The following is a 22448-nucleotide window of genomic DNA, read 5'->3' on the forward strand; positions in this document are numbered from 1 at the left end:
ATGGGTAATTGAGGAAATAGGATTTGAAGATGGGGTTGATACTCAGAAGGTAACTATATGGCTAACTGGTAAACAATTTGACAGATTTTGGTACTAAGAGGAAGAATTCTGGCATCAAAAAATCCTTTCCAAAAAGAAAGGCCTTTTTCCATCCTTAAATGATTGATCAATTATTTTAAAATGAATATAATTATTGAATCCCAATTAGGGAGAATACGGCAATCCATTAAATGATAAAAGATCATCATAAAATCTTAAAATTAGGAGATATAATTTGTCTGATAATTAGCAGTTATCTTTTGCTTTTACTCTATTCCATGGTTCACAATGTCCTATCAGATTGTAAGCTCCTTGAGGGCAAGAATTGTGTTTTATTTATCTTTGTGTCTCCCTTAACACTTTGCATAGTGGCTTTTATAGATTGACCACTTAACGGATGTTTGGATTAATGAAAATCTACTTCTATTACTATCCTAGAGCTGATCCTAAAATATTCTTTTGGGATCTGTATTAAAAGTTTTAAATATAGTTATTTGTTAAGTACATATGTATATACACACATACTATATATTTATGTATATTATTTATAATGTGTGTATATATTCAATAAGTAAATAAGCCTATGTGTGACTTCTAAATTTTTTCACAACCCATCTTGGGAAAATGGATAGCAACTAGAACAAATTCATATGTTAAGACAGTTGCATCATCAAATAAAGTAAAAGAATTCCATTCTCAAAAAATTTTTGTATTTTCAATAACTCAAAAAGATTTGTTTAAATGTATCTTCAATGTAACAGAAATTACCAGCCTTGTTACATTTTGGTTAACTTAATGAATTCATTAGTTTATGAACCAATAGCTATTATTTTTAAGGTCTAAGCTTTCAATTTTTATGACCATCAAACTACCTGCTTTTATACTTACCTTTTTCATTTTTTCCTCCTTAGTGAATTTTCTATAGGGTTCTATCAAATATTTTTAGTAGATAATAATTTTGTATAGAAAAGCTTCCTGTTCAGTGTAAAATTTTTAGTGTTTTAAGATCTACAATTTCATCCTTATTCTCTTAGGAAATGGAGAGCCTCATGGACAGTTATTTTTCAGACTTATGTTGTAGGATTGGTCCATGAGGGATGAGACCACATTTCATCAACTCCTGCTTTTTTGTTTTTCTCTAGCACTTAAAATAATGGTTTTTAAAAAGTAAATGTTGAAGAAGTGTGATTCAATATATTACATATATGTGTAATATGTAATAAAATCATTGTTATATTTAAAATACTTTATTGACTGCATCATAATATGCCTTAAGATAAAGTTCTAGAATAGCTACTGTTTGTATGGTATTTTATAGTTAATAAATGTTTTATAAATATCTGACTTGAACTTTATGTCATCCCAATGGTTAATAGCATAAATATATTATTATCCTCATTTTACATTTTATATTTTATATAAAACATTTTCTAATTTATAAATGTATTATTATTCTCATTTAAAAACTGAAGCTCAGAGAAGTTAAATGTTTTGTCTAGAGTCACACCATAAATAAATTTTGGAGCCAAAATCTATCCAAAGCCTCAGGAATCCAAGTCTAATGGTTTTTTTTTTTTTTTTTAAATAACTACATTACTCTCCCTTCTGAGATAGCCTGGCATTTTATATTAGCCACAGGCTTCCTTTAATAATCCTAAACTTGAAGTTTTAAAATAAAGTAATGGAAATCCATCATTTGCATGATCTTTGGGTAGAACTTTGTTGTGTAAAAAGTAATGGAATATAACCACTAATCTTGCTTTTATTTTGTAATAAGATTAGTTTTTTTCTGAAAAATATTTCTTCATATTGAATAAAAATGAATGGTTTTCTAATATATCTGTGTTATGTGTGTTCGTATAACTGGTCTTGTCATCTTATTTTAATAGCTTCTGAAAGTTCTGCTGAAGACAGTGAGCAGGAAGATGAGGCAAGGACTCAGGACATAGATAATAATGGCAAGGAAGAGTCTAAGGCTGACACTGTAAGCCATGACAAAAATGAGCTTAGTCCAAAAGAGGAACAGAGCAGTTTATCTGTGCCACAAGAAAACAAAATTCCAACAGATTCATTAATACCCAAATCAATATCAAAATCTCCAGAAAGATTAAGAAAAGACCTAGAAGAAATATCTGAAGATACTGATTATGAAGATGAAGTCACGATAAAAAGAAAGGAAATCAAAAAGGAGACAACAGAAAAAGCATCAAAGCCTCAAGTAAAACGTGGTAAGAGAAGGCATTGCAATACCGAAGAATGCTTAAAGCCTGGGTCACCGAGCAGAAAAGAGGAGAAACCTAAAAGCAAAGAATCCCTTTGTTTAGAAAACAGTAGTAACAGCTCTTCTGATGACGATGAAGATAAATCCAAAGCAAAAGTGACACCAACTAAGAAATACAATGGCTTGGAGGACAAAAGGAAAAATTTAAGGACAACTGGTTTCTATTCAGGGTTTTCAGAAGTGGCAGAAAAGAGGATAAAACTTCTAAATAACTCTGATGAAAGACTTCAGAACAGCAGAGCTAAAGATCGAAAAGATGTCTGGTCAAGTATTCAAGGACAGTGGCCTAAAAAGACACTTAAAGAACTGTTTTCAGACTCTGACACAGAGGCTGCAGCTTCACCTCCACATGCTTCCTCTGAAGATGTGGCCACAGAGGAGCAGTTACAGACTGTGGCAGAAGAAGAGAATGGTTCCCCTGGTATTGAGTTAGAAAAACCATTACCTGTCAATTTAGATATTAAACCTGTGGAGGAAAAAAACATTGAAGTGAATGATAAGAAATCAGAATTTCCAAGCAGTGGGAGTAATTCAGTGCTAAATACCCCTCCTACTACACCTGAATCACCTTCATCTGTAACTGTAACAGAAACCAGTAGGCAGCAATCAACTGTGACAGTGTCAGAAACGTTGGCCCCAAATCAAGAAGAGGTACGCAGTATCAAGAGTGAAACTGATAGCACAATTGAGGTGGATAGTGTTGCAGGGGAGCTCCAAGACCTCCAGTCTGAAGGAAATATCTCTCCAACAGGCTTTGATGCTAGTGTCAGCTCCAGCAGTAGTAATCAACCAGAACTGGAACATCCTGGAAAAGGTGAGGAAGAAAACTGAGAGCTGAAAATGCTAACTTATTTAGAATTTCCCTTCTTAAATTTTTAATGCTTTTGCAATATTTGTTGCTATAGCTTGATACGTTTAAGGGAAGTACTAGTGTGAACATGGAAAGACTGGTAATTGAAAGGTGTATTACTAATGGACCACAGAATATATTTAATGGCCCAAGAAGGCTTTCATGTTCTTTTCTTGAGCAGTCCATGAAATTCACAGTGCACCTGAATGAATCTTGGAAATTGCACCCCAAAACCAAACTCATTTGCTTATTCGTTTAAACAGTGGTTGACTGTATAGCATGAGCTGCTTGAATATATTTTTGTAACATTGTTTTTTGCAGATGTGATGTGCAGTTTCTCACAAACATTTTGATTTATTGACAGACCCCTCCACCCTTAACCAAATACTGTATGTAGGGGTTTGGAGCAACCAACTGTCCAGGCACTGCTTTCCTCAGACAACCGTGTCAAACTGATTTTCAAGCCTGGCTAACTTGTGTGAGTTTGTAAAGGAATTTGATGCTTTCTTAGATGCATAGCTCCCAAATTGAAGGACCAATGTGTATGTTAATAATCTACAGTAATCCTTTTTGATTTTTCCTTTCCCAAGTGAAGTTGTCAAAATTGGAAATTCAAATCAGTACTTTCTAAAAGTTTTAGAGTCTTTATATGACACAGTAGCTATACTTCTATCATCCTTTTCCTTATAAACCACTTTGTTCAGGTATCTGTAAATCAAATATGTATTGTGGGCTGAAATTTGGTATAATACAGCTTGGTTTTGAAGAATTTTATGAAAAAGATAACACACTAGCTTCTATATGATATGTGACCCACAAAATTTTAGCTTATCAGTTTTATTTTGGCCAAACAAATTCTACCTTAGATAACTTGAAATAAGAAATTTTCTTACTCAAATTATTATTTATACCTTTTTTTTTTGGATAAATCTTTTTTTTTTTTTTTCTGTTCCCCACATCTATATGTATAGCTACCTTGTTTAATGACATTGGTACATTCATAGTACCTCATGGAATTGAATCATATAGATATGAGTATGACTTATAAAACAAAACAATCTTTTGACACAAAAGAAGAGATTTTGCTCCAATAACAATGTAAATACATTAGAAGGATATTTTTTAACTAATTAAATTCCCAAGAGATAGTTTTTTTTTTTAATTTCTGAAAATCATTTAGTTTTGGAAAAATAAAAATATATGAACACTTCGTACTTTGTAAACTAGCAACACTCCCTTGATTTTGTTGTTGAGTATATAAAACATATAGAGCATGATAGTATGCTCCTATTTTTATTTAAAAATGCATGTCATTTCTGGCCTTTTTTTTTTTTTTTAAGAAATTATTTCCCTTTCAAAAATAATGGTCTCCTTTTTATGTAGCTTGTTGACTACTAAATATTGCAGGAGCTATATTATATACTAAAAATGAAAATGTAAATCTTTAGCTTCTTCATACAGATTTGCTTGCTGTCTTTGTAAAGCAGTATTTTCATTCTTAATTTTTAAAAGAAGAAAAGGTTCCAAATGAAAGGAAAAATCTTGGTGAGACATTTACCAGTTGTTTAAATTTTAAGATACCGTGTTTTAGAATAGTTGATATTAAAATCACCTTTTCTTCTCTTTACATTGTAATATTGTAGCATCAACCAAAAGTTTTGAACAACCTGTGACCCATAAAATATTTTTTGAGAAAGTTGAATTTTGTACAAAATGCCACTATATAGGTTTGCTTTATTTAACCACTGGTGACATGATCTAAGAAGTTGTATTCTGATTACAGAGTTTTTTTTTTTTTTTTTTTTTAAAACAAATTAGTATTATCAACAAACATTTATTGAGTGCCAAGTGTGCATAGGGCACTGTTTTAGATACAGGGGATCTAAAGAGCTATAATGAGACAATCCTTGTCCTCAAGGAGTTTATTGTCTAGTTATATGATATATGCATTAAAAAAAAATATATATATATATATATATATATGTACACACACAAATATATAGTTGACTACATTAAAAGTTTAATTAGCAGACTAGAAAGTAATGCTATAATTGAGTGGATAGACTACTCAGTCAATGAAGAATATGTGTGGCTGAACTTGTAAGGAAAGATAGGTTTTAGATATAGGACTTGAGTAAACTTTTCCATGAAGAAGACAAAACTTTTTTAAACAGAAAAATTACTATATTGGGTTTGTAAATGATATGTGTTATCCAGTGCCCTGGGATCCACATAATTTGTGTTATAAATTCATTGGTTTATTTTTTCCCAAGTGTGAATTGCTTCTGAAGTGTTCCTGTTAATAATGTTGAGGGCTAATTAGAACTCAGTATTTTTAATGAATCTTAACATATTTGTTTTCAGAATGAGTAGCTAATTTTCATTTGAAAATTTGGATGTTCTAGGTGCTTTTTCAGGAACCATCTTCAGTTATACCTGGCTTTTCTAGGATGGATATATGTGTTCTTCATTTGATTTTTTTTTTCCTTACTTCAGTTGCTAACATGTGCAAGTAGAAAATTCAGCCCCATTATATAGATAGGTTATGAGAAATGTAAGCTATGTTAAAAACCCACTTTTAGTTTTGAGATTAGTAATATATGTCTCTAAAACTAAAAATTGAGGCATGTTAAGGGCAAGTTTGTTTTTATCTTGTTTTAATGAATTTTTCCCCATTATAGTCTGTACAGGTCAGAAAAGAGTAAAAGATGCTCAGGGGGGAGGAAGTTCATCAAAAAAGCAGAAAAGAAGCCACAAAACATCAGTGGTAAACAACAAAAAGAAAGGCAAAACCAGTAAGTAGATTATCTCAATTAAAAAAAAATACCAGCTAATAAAATTTCTCTCCAGATGAAAAAGTTCATGCTGAGAATATGGGATAGTTCCATGCCCTTTGGTCCATGCCTTAATAGTCATACAGAAGATTTATAGGAGGAGTTAGAGATTTATATTAAACTTCATCTTATTCAACTATAAACCCAGATTATAGATTAGGGTAAGCCTTTCTCATTAAGTAGTGGATTTATACATAAAAGAAAGTATCCAAAATAACATCTTTTTAAATGTCAATTTAAATATCCAGGGGTTTGTAAAGTTGCCTGTGTACATGTATATGTTACATGTAAGTCACTACAACTATATTTTATTCATTCTTCCCAAAAAATTGCCATTGTCGAATTGATTGTTTTGCTCATCATTCTCTTGGACAATTGGTTTAAAAGAGTGCGATCAACTAAGAGGAACCTATATGTTAAGCTACAATTCTAAAAACTCTATTTCTTATATTCTTGACTTCCTAAGCTATGTGACCTACAGGTTGTAGCTTTCACCTTTCCTAAGTTTGCTTTATTTGGTCCTTTTTATTATGTCTTTTTCTTCTCCTTTTTAAACTTTATTTTTTTATTGTTTGCCAAATCAGTATTTCTACTATATAACATTAACTCTGTAAAATATCTCCACAGTCATACAGAGTATACAGATAACTGTATTTATTCTCATAAGAGCTGCACATTTTATCTCTCTTTTTTAGGCTCAAAATGGGAAACAGAAAATATGTAAAGAATTTTTTTTCAGGTTCCCCACATTGACCTCCTGCTGCTTTTCCAGGATACTCCTGCCACCTCCACTGCTTGACCTTTGCTATCAGCCGGCTTGGCTGCACTTCAGTGCAGAAAGGGTTAATCGGCCAGCTCCCCGAGGTTCTGCTGAGCCCACATGACTTCCATGCGGTGAATATGGCATCCCTCAGGACCCAGGTGGCAATGCTCAGCAGGGCCATGTGAAGCCAGGCTGAGTCAGTCCACTGTATCGGAGTGGGGCCAAGCCACGGGTGGCAGCAGTGGTGAGCCATAGGCAGGAGTTGCAGAGATTCAGGAGCAGCACTGGGGGGAAGGGTGGGGACTAGATGTGGCAAGGGTATGTATGAAGTAACGGTGGGGCCAAAGGAATTCCTGTTTTTTTCAAAACATAATGGGGGAGGAGTTGGTATGTGCCTTTGCTAATCAAAAAATGTCCAGGCTTTTGGATCTCAAACTTAGATTTGGCTTTTATACTCTGGTGGCTATTATGTGAGTAAATATAGTCAATACATATATACCAAATAGATCACAATCTATTTGGTATATTTAACAGGATATTTGAAACTTTTTCTACATTGTGATTTTTTGTCTTTAAGGCTTTACCATCTAAGTAGCCTTTCCTGAGAGGACTCGCATCTTCAGCAAGTCAATTTTCATATAATTTGGAGATACAGCAGTTGAATGCACTCTCCTATCCGAATTATACACAGTGGGCTTAAGCTATGGTAAATCAGAATGAGTAAACTATTCTCTGAGAGTAAATTAATAATGTAAATTACCTCTTTCAGGATTCTAATGTTAACACTTCATATCCTGGTAAAGGTAATTTGACAATAAAGTGATTTTGATCCCATTACCTGTTCTTTTATAGAGCACACTGCCTGTTAAAATTTTTCCATTGGTTTTTATAATGTCTGTAGGTTCCCTGTAAGGAAACAGGTGGTGCTATAATGCATTTCCCACACAGATTTCTAATTTTTTTACAACATGATAACCTAGTCTTTTCTTGAGAAGTCTGAGCAAGATTAGGTCTAAGAATGACACAAAAAATAATTTCTTATATTCATCAAGATTTTGAGTTTTTAAAGTTATATGAAATATTTTATAAATAGTCTATAATAAATGTATTCAATTCAAATCTCAATTATGCCATTTATTAGTTGTCTGATTTTGGGCAAGTCACTTAACCTTTATGTGCCTCAGTTTGCTCATTTGCATATTAGGTGACCTCCAAGGTCTGTTTCAAATGGATAATTCTATGATCCTTAGTTGAGCATATACTACCATTCTTTGTTTGTGACCTGCAGTGTATAGCAATGATCTCTATATCATGTATATAGTAGGGAAATCAGGGGTAAGAGGAATAACGCTAGAATGATAAGACAATTTTAAAAGCTCATGTAATCTATCCTATAATGTGATCCTAATTTAAAGTATCATTTAATATAATTGTGATTTTTGAGTATGGAAGAAGGCATGGTAGAAGAATGTTTAAAAAATTGTTTTAATTATCAAGCATTTCAGGTAAGAAGTTTTCTTTAAGGTGATGGGTGAACGGTTTAACTGTGATGATTTGAACATGCATGTGCTGTTTTTAGTCACTAGATTACTGGTGTCAGCAAATCACTAAGTATTAGCATTTATAAATTAAAACAGCTATTTTTTAGTCATCTAAAATCACTGGCAGAAATTGTTAGTTTTCTGTCTTTAATACTTTTCTGTCCTTTTTTTTTTTTTGTACATCAGCAAACAGTAGTGATAGTGAAGAACTTTCTGCTGGTGAAAGTGTGACTAAGAGTCAGCCAGCTAAATCTGTTACCACTGGAGTGAAGTCTCATAATACCAAATCTCCAGCAAGGACACAATCTCCAGGAAAGTGTAATGGAAAGAATGGAGATAAGGATTCTGAGCTCAAGGAACATAGTAATCGATTACCCAAAGTTTACAAATGGAGTTTTCAAATGTGTAAGTACTAATGCATTTTCAAACTATATATAAACAATAAGATAATTAGCTCTTTAGCTCTAACCAAAATCGTGTGCTCTAGGTAGAGGTAGATTCTACCTAGAGGTAGATTCTAGGTAGAATTTTTAGGTCTTCTATTTCTGGGTAACTTTCACTAAAGTTCTGCAGTGATATTTCCTGTGGAATGGAGTTGACAAGGACTTATTCTCAAAGTATAACTATTGATAGGTTTTAACACGTTGAAAAAGCTTTGAATGTAGGCATAGTAATGGACTCTGTCATCTGGGAGCTGGCTAGTTAAATTTTGTTAGATTTTTCAGTAGAGTTTTTACTTCTAGGTTATGGAAGACAAGTAAAGCACTTTGCAAATCTTAAAGCATTCATAAAATGCATATGTCACTTTAATATGTGTATATATCTATATATGTATTTCATATATTATTATACACTTATATACATGTGTGTGAATGTTCATATATATAAAAATGATCTTTCCTCAGTAGAATGTAAGTTCCTTGATAGAAGTGACTTTCATTTTTTATTGTGTCCCCAGTATCTAATATCTGTTATATAGAAGTACTTAATAAAACCTTGTTAATTGATACATACTCAATCAGTGGAAAAAATACACTTAAAAAAACAAATTTCAATTTCGGTTCAACAGAACATCCATTTTATGCTATGTGCTGTGTAAGACACTGACGATACCGGTATAGAATACACATTTTTTCATACATACTTACACACATACATATATACACTCGTACGTGTGTGTGTAGAGAAGCTTGTGTAATGCTGGAGATAGGATAAGGATACATCATTTGCAAAGAGAAATACAGTTTGAGGAGAAAGACAGTTAACAACTAGGGAAAATCTGGAAAGGCTTCCTTTATTGAATAACACATAATCTCTGTTCTTTCAACAAACATTTGTTAACTATTTATCGTATCCTAGAAAAAGAAAAACAAAAATAAAACAGTCTCTAGTTATAAGGGAACCTAAATTACATAAATAATTCAGCATGTCCATATATTGAGGGTCTCCAGTAGGGACAAGAAGAGACTTAAGGAGAGAAGTACATTCTTACTGTTGGGAGACATCATTTACAGAAGCATACGATCAGGATATGGAATGATTTGTGGGCCTGTTTGGCTTGAACATGGAATAAATAAAAGGAAATTAGATGAAATTACTTCAGAAAGGTAGACTGGAGCTAGACTAAAGGATTTTAACTGCCAAGTTGAGTTTCTGGGGCTATCCTTTAGGAGGATTATTTTGGCAGCTGAATGGCAAGTGGATTGTAAAGGAATAAACCAGAAGCCAGTCGACCAATTTATAGGTTAATGGAATAGTCCAAAGGAAGGCTGAATACAAGAGATGTTTTGAAGGAAGAACTGACAAGATTTGGCAAATTATTGGATATGATGGATGAGGAAGAAAGAAAGGTTAAGGCTTTCAAGTTGTGAATCTGGGTAACTGGAAGGATTATGTTTCCTTCAACAGCAGTAAAGACGTTTAGAAGAGACACAAGTTTAAGGGAGAAGATAATGAGTTCCATTTTGGACACACTGAATTTAAGATAACTTTATAGGACATCCATATGGAGATATCCAACAGGTAGTTGATGATATAGACCTGTAGCTCAAGACATAGATGAGAATTGAATATATAGATTTGGATGTGAATATTGGATATGTAGATGTGGATATACAGTCATCTTCATAAAGATGTTAACTGAATCCTCCAAAGATGATGAAATCCCAAAGAAGAAGTGCATATAGAGACCTTAAACAGAGCCTTGAGAGAACTACCTTCAGTTAGAGGTGGGACATAAATGAAAACCCAACAAAAAGTCTGAAAAGGGGAGGTCACATAGATAGGAGGAAAATGTGGAAAGAAAATAATAATGAAAGTCATGGTCAGAGATAAGGTGGAAAAGGAGGCTCAAAAGGATGAAAAATCTACAGAAAGGTCAAGAAGTCTGAGTTTTCATGTGTAAGAAGATCATTAATTTAAATTTGAATGATGGTGGGAGCCAGATTATAAAGAGTTAAAAAGTGAATGTAAAAGTAAGGTAGAAGCAATTAATATATAGGAAGCTTCTGAGAGTTTGTGGAACAGACAATGGAGAGAGGACAGTAATTTGACAGGCATAAGACAAGTGAAGTATTTTTCAAGGCTATAGAAAGCCTTGGTGTATTTTTAAGTGGCAGGAAAAGTCCATAGAGGAAGAGAATTTGCATATGAGACTGTTGGAGGGGTGCATAATTGAAGGGACAGGCTCTTGGAGGAGCATGAAATGGATGGCTTCAAGGTGATAAGTAGATGGGAAGAACTGACTCTAAGTGTGAAAACAGAACAAAGAAGAAAAACAGAGCAAAAAAAAAAAAAAGAAAGAAAGAAAATGTATATATAGAGTATTTGAAGGTATGAAATAAAAAGGATGAAATTCATGACCAATAGCCTCTTTTCGTAAGAGTAATATGAGTCCCTTTGCCCCTTGTGGGGAGTATAAGAGTCAATCAAGGAAAAACAGAGGTTTGCTGTGTAGCAATGAGGACCCAGATTAGATGTAAATTTATAGTAACTGTGACTTCCTTCTCATTATATTTTCCCCTGTGCTATTCCTCTCCTAAATCTATTCTTCAATGTCACAGAGACTTCTAATTTTTTCTACTCCTTTTTACTTTCTTATCCCTGCTCTAACTTCATTATCTCTCACTAATGTCAACCTAATAGTTGGCTGTTTTAACTTAATACTGTCTTCTGTCTTCTGCTCTCAATTCTCTTGTCCCGCCTTTGTCCTTTTGACACTCATCCCTTGCCCTAGATTTTAGCCCTGGATTACTCTAAATATTCACATCCTTCCATTCACAAGCTACTAAATGCATCTGAAGTCTCACAACCTTGCTTATTGTGTACATTACAAATTCATATTATCTAATCTTACTTGAACCTTTACTGAGAGAAAGCAGTCCTTTTATTCATCCTTAATTGATTCTTTATCTTCTGTCCCAAAGAAACTTATTGCAAGTCTTCTCTTCCTTCCTCAATTCCTCCACACCTTCATCACTCCTTTTTCTTAAGTGGAAAATCTTGCCTTTTGCTTTATTGAGAAAATTGATTATTTGATAGAAACTTCCTTGCCTCCCATTCTCATCATTTCAAAATTCTTTTATACTTCCCAGTTATTTTTTCCTTTCTCTCAAATTTTGAAAAAGAACTGATCCTTTCTACCAAGGCCAGCCTCTTTACATGTTGCCTATTAAATACTTCCTATGGCCCAGAGACAGCTCATACTCAATAGGTTCCCTATTTCTGTTGAAGGCACCATCATCCTTCTAATCTTTCATGTTTGTAAATTTTGTATAGTCTCCAGCTCCTTACTCTGTTATAATGAGTGCATCCATTCAAATGTCATAGCTTCCATCTCTACATTCAAAACATCTATCACCTCTAGTATATTCTTGCTCACATGGAACTACTACCAACTTAGTTCAAGACTTTAATCATCTCTCATCTAGAGTGTTGCAATAGCCTTCTAATTGGTCTTGCTTACATCTTTCCTCTATGTTCCTGCCAAAATTCTTTTCTTTAAGTGTAGATCAATTCCAGTGACTTTCTAATGCCTCTAGATAAAATGTACTCTGCTGTTTGTTTTTTAGTCTTTACACAATCAATTCTCACTTTGTGTCCAGACTTGTTGGATGTTACTCCTCTTGCTCTACAGTCCAGCCAAATGGTCTGTTCCTCACCCATGACAATCCATCTTTCAACTCCCATGCCTCTTTCCTAACTATTCCACATTCCTAGAATGACTTCATAGAGTCCTTCTCTTCTTTTAAAAACTCTTTTGCAAGAAGCCTGTCTGCATCCTTCCAACCCTTAACTGTTCTTCTTCCAAAACTACTTTATTTCTTTATTTAGAGTCAGATAAGTGACATGGTAAACAGATTCTTGGAGCTGGAGTTGGAAATGCCACCTCAGACATTTATTGGCTATGTGACCTTGGACAAATCCTTTAGCCTCTGTATAGCTCAGTTTCCTTATCTATAGAAATGGAGATGATAATATACATATAATTATAAATGTACTTGTCTTTCCATTAAAATGCAGGTATTCTTTTATGTTTTATATTGTGCACTTTCCCTCCCTCTGTCATTGCTTAGCATAGTCCCTGGAACCTAATAAGATGCTCAAGAAATAGTTGGTGGTTTGTTTATTGGTTTATTGGTTGTTTCCCTCAGCCCTCCAAGAATAGATATAGAGAAGATACCTGGGAAGAGTGACCCAGGGCTGGAATGAAATGATGATATGACAACAGGGCAAGGAATTTAAGAATGGGGGGTAGTATATAGTTGAACTGGTTAAATATAGGATTCAAGTTGTGAAAGACGGACAGGGGGAAGGCTTAAAACCAGGGTAGGAAAGCAGAGAGGGAAAGGAGTAGTTGACCCTTTCAATGAAGACATAAAATAGATTTAAGAGTAAGTTAGGGAGTAAGAGAGTGAGTAGGTTAAAGATGTAGTACATGAGAAGAATTCCATTATTCTGAATCAATGATGTCACATTCAAATACCAGGTCCTTTGAATCATACAAAATTTATGGGGAATGAGGCACAACCATAAGATTCTGGGCACATTGAGACAAAAATGGGGCCTGGTGTTTGAGGTCTTACTCTTGGATAGGGTCCTAAAATCCCAAAATTGGTTACCCAAAGATGTAAAAAAAAAGGAGTAATTGAAATATCTAGTGTCTTAGACTTAAAATTGTGAACTAATTATTTACAGATGATCACTAGGCAGAAAAAAATAAGAATAGCTTGAAAATTTCATTGTTAACATACTGTTTATTTTCTAATAACATTTTTCTCTAACCAAAATGATATTTATATTATTTTTATATATTATTAAATATGTTTATATTATAAAGAACAGATTACATAGTTTTCTATTTTAGATCCTTCATATGTAGAATTTTTTTTTCAAAAGTACATATATTCATTAGAGTCTTTTAAACCAATAGCTGACCTGGAAAATATGACAAGTGCAGAACGCATTGCCATCCTTCAAGAAAAACTACAGGAAATCAGGAAACATTACCTATCATTGAAATCTGAAGTGGCTTCCATTGATCGAAGAAGAAAACGTTTAAAGAAGAAGGAAAGAGAAAGTGAGTTTTTTCATCTGTTTAATAAAATGTTGTTTTATTGTATAATTATAATTAACAAAATTTGATCCTAAACAAGTAAAAGACAAAAATGTCTTTTGCCTTGTCTTTATTGGAGGTGGGAAACTTTCACTGTTAGACTTTGTTGATATGTTGATTAATTTTGCCGAGCTCCCAATTTTCCCCATCTTTTTTGTTTATTATAAAGCATAGGAAAAGTAGCAGAGAGGAGGTGATTTGAAAATAAAGGTAATGTTAAAAACAAAAAGAATCTATCAATTTTCTAAAATATATTTTTGTTATTCCAGAAAATCATAGTGATTTAATTTTATTTTTTTGGTTGTTCATGCCAGTGTTTTCCCTGTAATTATGTAAATTGATTCTTGCTCTGTTTTTTATAGTCTTAGTGAGTACGCTGAGATATTGAGTGTAATAAGTAATTTTCCTCAGGGCTCCATAGCTAGTATATGCTAGTAGGAGAATTTGAACTAGGTCTTCTTTACTGGAAGGATAGTTCCATAGCCATAGCCACTGTACCTCTCTGCTTTGTCTTTGAAATTGAGGTGTAACTACTAAAGTCATTGAATTTTATTACTTCCTAGACTTTTTAATGCTTCCCCAAGCCCACACCTAACACTACCCCAAGTCCATTTTGTAGACAAAAGAAATCAGTCATAGGAAACTTAAATAAATCTCTCATGCAACTAAAGTTCATACAACTAAATAAAGGCAGAACCAAATGGAATGCTTTCTATAGAATGACTGCTTCCTTTTAATGTGTGGGTTTGAGCATTTTTAAGGTTTCTGATAAATGTGTACCATTGAAAAATAATTCAAATTTCTTGAATCTCTAAAAATTGAGAGCTACTAATCTTTTTTTTTGATTGAGATACACTTTATTTTTTTTATTTTTTTATTTTTAATAACTTTTTATTGATAGAACTCATGCAGGGTAATTTTTTACAACATTATCCCTTGCATTTACTTCTGTTCCGATTTTTCCCCTCCCTCCCTCCATCCCTTCCCCCAGATGGTAAGCAATCCTTTACATGTTGAATAGGTTACAGTATATCCTGGATACAATATATGTGTGCAGAACCGAACAGTTTTCTTGTTGCACAGGGAGAATTGAATTCAGAAGGTATAATCTGGGAAGAAAAACAAAAATGCAAGCAGTTTATATTCATCTCCCAGTGTTCTTTCTTTGGGTGTAGCTGGAGAGCTACTAATCTTTTAAAATTATGTTTGTTTAATGTATTTTTAATTTTAATGTACGTTGTGTATTATGTAGGTATTGACAAAATTGTTTATGGTCATGTCATACAGTTCAAGAAATGAGCTTTCTACAAATCTTGCAGGATTCCCATATATTTTATGTGGATGTCCAAAGAATCTTCTTTTTGAAAATAAGGGCAATATTTGTCTTTTTTTTAGATGGCACTTCTCATTATTTCCAGGGTCTATTAAAGATAGCCGCAACAGCAATGTGCCAGGATACCTTAGAAGTATATTTACTTCTAAGTAAATGTTTACTTAGTATGTTTACAATTGGAGTGGGTATGGTGAGTTGAACTCATTAACTATACTTAGGGGTTTCTATTAACATCTCCTTACTTATATTAGTTTCAGCACTCTTTTAGCCATTTCTGTTCTATCCTTTTAGGTCCAAAGTTAGTTATCTTTATCAGAGAAAACAGAAGCATGGTTAAGGATGAGTAAAGAGTTCAGTCTTCTCACTGTTTCCATTATCAACAACACTTACACTTCAGCTAAGCAGCATTACCATCCTTTTTTCTTTTTTCTTTTTTTCTTTTTTGATTATTCACACCATTCTTATCTCATTTGGGTCTTTAGTGCTTCTGACATTCTTAGAGGACCATGCATCTCTCTTGTATTTATCCTAGTTCTTCCATTCATGTCTTTTTTATTGTGCAGAACTGGATGGCACAGTGGATAAACCATTTATCCTGGAACTAGGAAGATCTACATTCAGATCCAGCCCTACCCATGTACTAACTGTGTGACCATGAGCAAGTCATTTGCCCTCAATTTGCCTGAGTTTCCTTATCTGTAAAGTGGGGATAATAATAATAACTGCTTCCCAGAATTGTTAGAAAGATCAAATGAGATAATATCTTTAAAATTTTTAAATTATATTTTTATTTGATTCAACATTTCTCAATTACATGTAAAAAAATTTTAACAATCATTTTTTAAAAAATTAAATTCTCTCTTCTGCCTACTAATATCCTTTCCTTGAGAACATAAATAATTGTACATGAATAATATTTGAAAAGGGTTTACTCTGGGCACAGTGCTGGAACATAGTAGGCACTCATAAATACTAGCTATTTAAAATCTTAAATTGGTCATGCACTACTCCCTGTGTAATTACTTTAACAGCTCTCCTTTTTCTTCTTAATTGAAGTCATTTCTACTTGTGCCTTCAAAATTTTCTCAGAAGTTGGTCCTGGGAGTCGCTAGATGGCACAGTGCATGCTGGCCCTGGAGTCAGGAGGAACTGAGTTTATGTTTGGCCTCAAACACTTCATACTTACTAGCTGTCTAAGTGACTAGCAAGTCACTTAACCCCAGTTGCCTTGCAAAAAAAAGAAAAAGACATTTTCAGTTCCTTTTAATGATACTTGTTCAGTAAATTATTAGGTCATTGGATTTTACTGTTCTTCAATCTAAACTCTTTGAAATCTGCCCTCCCTAAAATCTAAGATTCCTATCAAATTACTTCTAGTTTTCTTCTTCCTCGTAAATTCCATGATGGACTTCTCTCCAATGTTTTTATCATTTCTTCTTCAGCAGCTAGTTCTTCCTTGTTAATCCATATCAGGTCTCTACAATTTGCTTTATTGTTTCCTTTACCTTTTGAAGGAAGAAAGTAAGTTAGGTTACAAATTTGGCTGCAGAGATTGCAGCAATTGAAAGTGGATACTCCTTTTCCCTCATCATCATTACAGTATTATGCCCTCTTACCAGATTTGTGATTTCTTTAACTCTTTGTCTCATTCTTTTTGTATAGGTGGTCTATTGTGTACTGTGACAACAGTATCACTTCTATTTCTCAAAATCTGACTCAACTACTCTCCATACTTCATTTTATGGTTCCTGAATTCCTTATATGAGTAATCTTCTAACAATATAATGCACTTCTTTCTGTTCCTTTTTCATAAGGTATACCCATCCAGAGCTGTATTCCAGTAATGAATCCCAAGGCATCAAGTCTCAGTGGTAACTATTGTGTCAGATTTGCCATTTTATATTAGGATTTCTAGTTGACACCATTTATTTACCCATACTTTGTGCTTTTTCTGATGCTACTTTCTTAGAGAGCTATTCAATTCCCAAAATATTCTTGACTCTTTTGGCTAGTGTATATTTGCAGCTAAGTAGTAGATTTGAGGTTCTTCATGAAAGGGAAAAATAATACTCTCTACAGAAAACATTTGTATTGTAATGAGGAGTATCTATAGATGTCAGTAAATGAGAGTTCACCTAGCAGTGGGCCAGAAAAGGAATATACAAGTTGAAGCTGCTAATTGAGCTTTTTTGTATCTTTATTGGTCCTTTTTCTTCCCTTTCTTCATTCTATCAAATTATTCCAGCCTCTTGAAATAAATTAGGATTTCCCTTTTGTCTCTTTGCATAATTTCTCTTCTTTGTTTCTTCCTCTTCCTTTGTTTCCTCTTCTTCCATTTCAAGGAATACTTCAAAGTTCAAAGAGAATCTTGATTACCTGAAAAGTGCCTCTCTCTATATATATCTTTCTTCCTAGAATGGCAATAAGTTTGTACGTTGTGCATACATAGGAATTGCTTAATATCATCTAACTCATTTTCCAGGAAACTGAAAAATCTCCTTTTACTTCATACTTATTTGAATACAGATTCTCTATCCTTTGTTATTTTCTTAACTAATACTCATTGAAAATTTAAGATTTCTAAGCCTAATCAATCACTGCAGGGATCCTCTAAAAGACGCATAATTTTTGTCACTGGTCCTCTTCAGGAATCAAGGTTGAACAACAGCAGTTTATTGGGCAAAGGAGTGGCAGGAGCTTTTCCTACCTTTTCATTTGTTGGGAAAATGCACTCTCTACTTAACTGCCTTTAATTTGCAGTCAGAAAATTTCTGCAAGTAGAAGGAAATGGAAGCCAACTTTTAAAGTGAAATCCAGTTATCTCATTAGCTCCCATACCTTGCATATCCTTGCCACACTTTAATAGGCATCTTTCCATACTCCTAACCCCTAGTTGCTTGGTTTTCTCATCTTTTTCCCATTACTAAGATATAGCTTGTTGTTTAGTTACTGGAGTGAGAATCATGAAACACACCTTTTATAGGTTTAAAAAATGTTTTGAGAAATCTGCTAGCTAGATGTGGTTCTTATAGTTCTTTCTGGTAGGGAGGCTAAGATTGATGGATTACTTGAGCCTGAGAGTTCTGAGATTCAGGAGGTAACAATGTGGTAACCCCACTAAATTTGGTACTAAATGCTGAGCTCCCAAGAGTGAAAACCACCAAACTGCATAAGAAAAGATAAATCAGCCTAGATGGAAAATGAAGCAAGTCAAAACTTCCATACAGATCAGCATTGGAGGTTAATATGTGAGTGACAATCCCCTTTTCAATGTGGTTGAGATAGGTCACCCAATTACAAGAAAAAGGAAGAATATCCACAAAGCCATCCAAAGTGATAAAGGAACATGTTTCTTTTTGACATTTCCTTGTTTTACTAACTACTATTTACACTTATTATCAGGTAATATTCTTACTTAAAAAAAAAAATCCACATTTTTCATCCACAAAGATAAATTAGGTATACCTATCCTGTGAATGGTTTTTGTGGGAATAAAATAGAATAATCTGATCATATTATCAGCAATTTTCCACAAAATGTGGCTTATATAAAATTTGCAAATGCTTTTCAATGGGTCAAAGTTGACCAGATATTTTGGTAGTTTAAGTTTGAGATTAGAATGAAATGATGCTCAGTAGTCTAACAATGAGTAAAAACTGGTTTACTTAGCCATATTAGGAGGATGTTCAGAGCCAGCAAAATATATAACTGAAGTATACAGTTGATGCAGTTGAGCTGAATTAATGTTGATCATCCTGCTACTGATTTAAAGTCTAAGGGCCCCCCAGGAACTTATTATAGGTTTTTTTTTGGTGGGGGGGGGTTTGTATTTGACCAACCAGTAAGCTTCATCAAGCCCAATCCTTAGTCCTCTGAGTCAATCAAATCCCAAGGATAGTTTGTGCATACATGATATAATGCAGTATGAAAGGAAGGTAGTCTCAAAGAAAAGGCATTAAGCAGTGGGAAGGAGCTCTTGAAAAAGGTAGGATTTAAGGTCAATCTTGAAAGAAGTCAGGAGGTAGAAATGAGAAGAAAGAAAATTCCACATATGGGGGACAGCCACTAATTTCATTCCTTTGAGACTCATAGTATTGGGAGATAGAATGTCTAAAGATGAACAAATAAATAGGCCACTGTTACTAAAGCACTGACTAGAAGGAGAGGAAATAAAGTGTAAGAACACTATAAAAGGAAGATAGCGCCAAGTTGGGAAAGACTTTAATTGTCAAACTGAGGGCTTTAGATTTGATCCTGAAGGTAAGAAGGAGCCACTGGACTCTGAATGATTGGGGTGGTGGTGATATGGTCACACTTGCATATTTCCTCATCTATAAGCTGCTAAGAGATGTAGTCCCTACAAAGCTGTCATGATGATCAAATAAAATAATACATATAAAGTGGCTTTGAAAAAACCCTAAAGTGCTGTTTAAATGTCAGCCACTAGCATTGTTTGCATCCTGTTTTTGTTAATCTGTTTTGTTTTGCTTCCACTCTCCTTAGGTGCTGCTACATCCTCATCATCTTCTTCCTCCCCTTCATCCAGTTCTATCACAGCTGCTGTCATGTTAACTTTAGCAGAACCCTCCATGTCCAGTGCATCACAGCCCGGAATGTCGGTGGAGTGCAGGTGACAGCAGGACTTCCCAAAGCACTTTGCACTTAATGGCTGTTGAGGGCCCCTTTTTTATATATACTGCACAGTGGCACACAAAATCAGACAAGCACTATTTTATATTTAAAAATTGTTTCTTGACAAGCTGACTTGGCACTTAAGTGCACTTTTTATGAAGAAAAAGTACAATGAACTGCTTTTCCTCAAGCAATAATTGTTTCCAACTTGTCTGGGAATTGTATGTCTGGTAACTTGAAGGCCTTCCACTGTGGCAAATGGAGGCTTTTCACTGCCTGCTGAGACAATACAGAAAGCATAGTTATTGGGTGGGCCAGAACATGTCTAAACAACTTACTGTACATGTATTCCCTGGTATTTTGTTAAAGCTGGAACATTTGATATTTTTCCATTTATTTATGAAAAATATGAACCTATTTTCATTTGTACAAGCTAATTGTTTTTTAAATGCAAGTCACCTTAAAGTGGCTTTAAATTGTATAAGTCAAGCACATGTAATAAATTCAAAACCTGCAGGTCACAGGATATTAGACATCAGTCCTGGTAACCAAATAAGTTTCTCTTTTAAAAAAAGACTGACAATGTTTACAGGTTTGAATTAGGTTAAATGGTTTTGCAATGGGTTTTCAATGACCTATTAATTGGAATGGAACTACTGTACTTTGCCATTTTTCTACGAATCAGTATTTTTTTTTAATTTTGATATAATACATTGTGTGAAAATGGAAGAAAATGGCTAACAAACTATATTAAATCTTAAACAATGTATAAAATTGTACTTAGCCAGTTTAAAGTGTATATTTATTCATAATGGATTATAACAGTTATATTTTTGTGTTTTATTGTAAATGTTTCTTTTCCCTTTAAAACAGATATTTCATTTGTAATGCTTATTTTATTATGAGCTACAACAGGATTTCAGGAACAAGTAAGCTGTGTTCATGTGTAATTCATGATTGATTATATGAACACTACCACAAAATGATAGTTTTAATTATAGCTTCTCTGAGTGGTAGGTCTACTAAGATAAAGATGCCTTGTACAAAATCAAAAATGAACGCAAACTGTTTTCACTTGTATTGACTTTTATGTTGTATGATCCCAAGATCTGTTCTGTTTGGCACTTGTATATTTAATTATACACCTTTGTAAGACATTTGTATATTGCGGAAGTGTTCATTCAAGCTATTTAATACCTAGCACTGTTAATACACAGTACTTTATTGTACAGACTGTTTTACTGTTTTAATTGTAGTTCTGTGTACTTTTTTTGGATGGGGGCTGGCATGTTTTTTTTTCTGGCAATACAACATGTGGGAATTTTGAAATGTTTTGTTTGTAGATGCTAACGTGTCAGAATCCTTTACATTCAACTTTTCTAAGAAAAGCATTTTCAGTCTTTGTAGTGTGTGCTCACAGTAACTGATTTTGTTGAAAATGGTTTCAAAATACTCAGATTTGTACAGGACTGTAAAAATTTGTTGACAAACATTGAAGGAAAAGCTTATAGAAAAAAGCTATAGAGCATATATTAGGTTATGCAGACAATGAAGAATTATGTAATATATTGTACAAATGTAAGCAAAGGCTCTGAAATAAAATGCCATAGTTTGTGAATCCCTGATTATGTTTCTAAAAGTTTAATTAAATAAGTTTAGTGCATTTCTGTAAAAGATGACAAACTATAGAATATACCTAACTAAAATTGATTTGGTTTTTCAAAATCAGAAAATATTGCCAGGGAAAAACCTACCTCCAGAAAATTTTTGTGTGTCCCCAGAATTATTTTGTCAGTAGGGAACTCCTAATATGTGTGGAAGCTTTCTACATGGATGTAAAACAGCAGCTTCCTGTAACTTTTAATCCTAGAGAGCTTTGCATGGGGTACTGGGAAGTTATGTGATTTGCCTAGAATCACACAGTATGTTTCAGAGGCAAGATATTAACCAAAGACTTCCTAGCTCCAAGGCTGGCCCCTCTGTGCATTACACCATGCTGCCTTTGTAAAAAACTTAAGTACTGTATTATAAGTGGAAAGTTAAGGTATTTGAGTATTCTTCTATCTGTATTTTTCATTTGCCTAATTCTGTGAAAATGTTTCTGTTATTAAGGAGTGGTTTGTCTTTTTTTTAAAAAATCAAGGTGTTTACTTTTTTTTCCCTCTGTTTTATAAATCTATCCCTAATTTTCCCATAATTGCTTATTTATTGTGCTTGTTAGTCTTTTATATGTGTCTAAAATTTTCTGACATTAGTATGACTGAGGAATTCTTAGTTGGATTATTGTCTCTAGTTGTATGTGTCTAGGAGGGGCATCTTTCTTAAAGCTGTGTTCTATAAATGTCCCTGTCATTTATTTAAGGAATCTACCTTATTTCACACTTTCTTCTTAGAAAACAATTAAAATAATTTCTCTTTGGTGTGTTTATAGCTCTCTGCAACATTGAGTCCAAACTTGTTTTGTTTGGGACACTTTCAGCTCTCATGTTCTTTCCAAATCTTATCTACACACACAACACACACACACACTTGCTAAGAATTTCCTTTTGTGATCTATGGAT

At 33.6% G+C, this 22448-nt stretch overlaps 1 protein-coding gene across 12 annotated transcripts in view; it reads left to right on the forward strand.

The window, feature by feature from the left end:
• Positions 1–21512, forward strand: part of ARID4B (AT-rich interaction domain 4B) — a 183492-nt gene extending 161980 nt beyond the window's left edge. For 3 of the 12 annotated variants that reach the window (XM_051993562.1, XM_051993563.1, XM_051993565.1), the window contains 6 exons: positions 1929–3134; positions 5852–5965; positions 8495–8713; positions 13740–13886; positions 17070–17126; positions 19759–21512. In XM_051993562.1, coding sequence (XP_051849522.1) covers positions 1929–3134; positions 5852–5965; positions 8495–8713; positions 13740–13886; positions 17070–17126; positions 19759–19889 — 1874 coding nt within the window. In that variant the 3' untranslated portion in view covers positions 19890–21512. Of the gene's footprint in view, positions 1–1928; positions 3135–3534; positions 3649–5851; positions 5973–6743; positions 7203–8494; positions 8714–13739; positions 13887–17069; positions 17127–19758 lie in introns of those variants that run through there. The other 9 variants (XM_051993564.1, XM_051993566.1, XM_051993573.1 and 6 more) reach the window with 8 other exon arrangements.
• Positions 21513–22448: the final 936 nt, after the last annotated feature.

Source organism: Antechinus flavipes, chromosome 4 (assembly GCF_016432865.1).
Source record: "Antechinus flavipes isolate AdamAnt ecotype Samford, QLD, Australia chromosome 4, AdamAnt_v2, whole genome shotgun sequence".
NCBI lineage: Eukaryota > Metazoa > Chordata > Mammalia > Dasyuromorphia > Dasyuridae > Antechinus > Antechinus flavipes.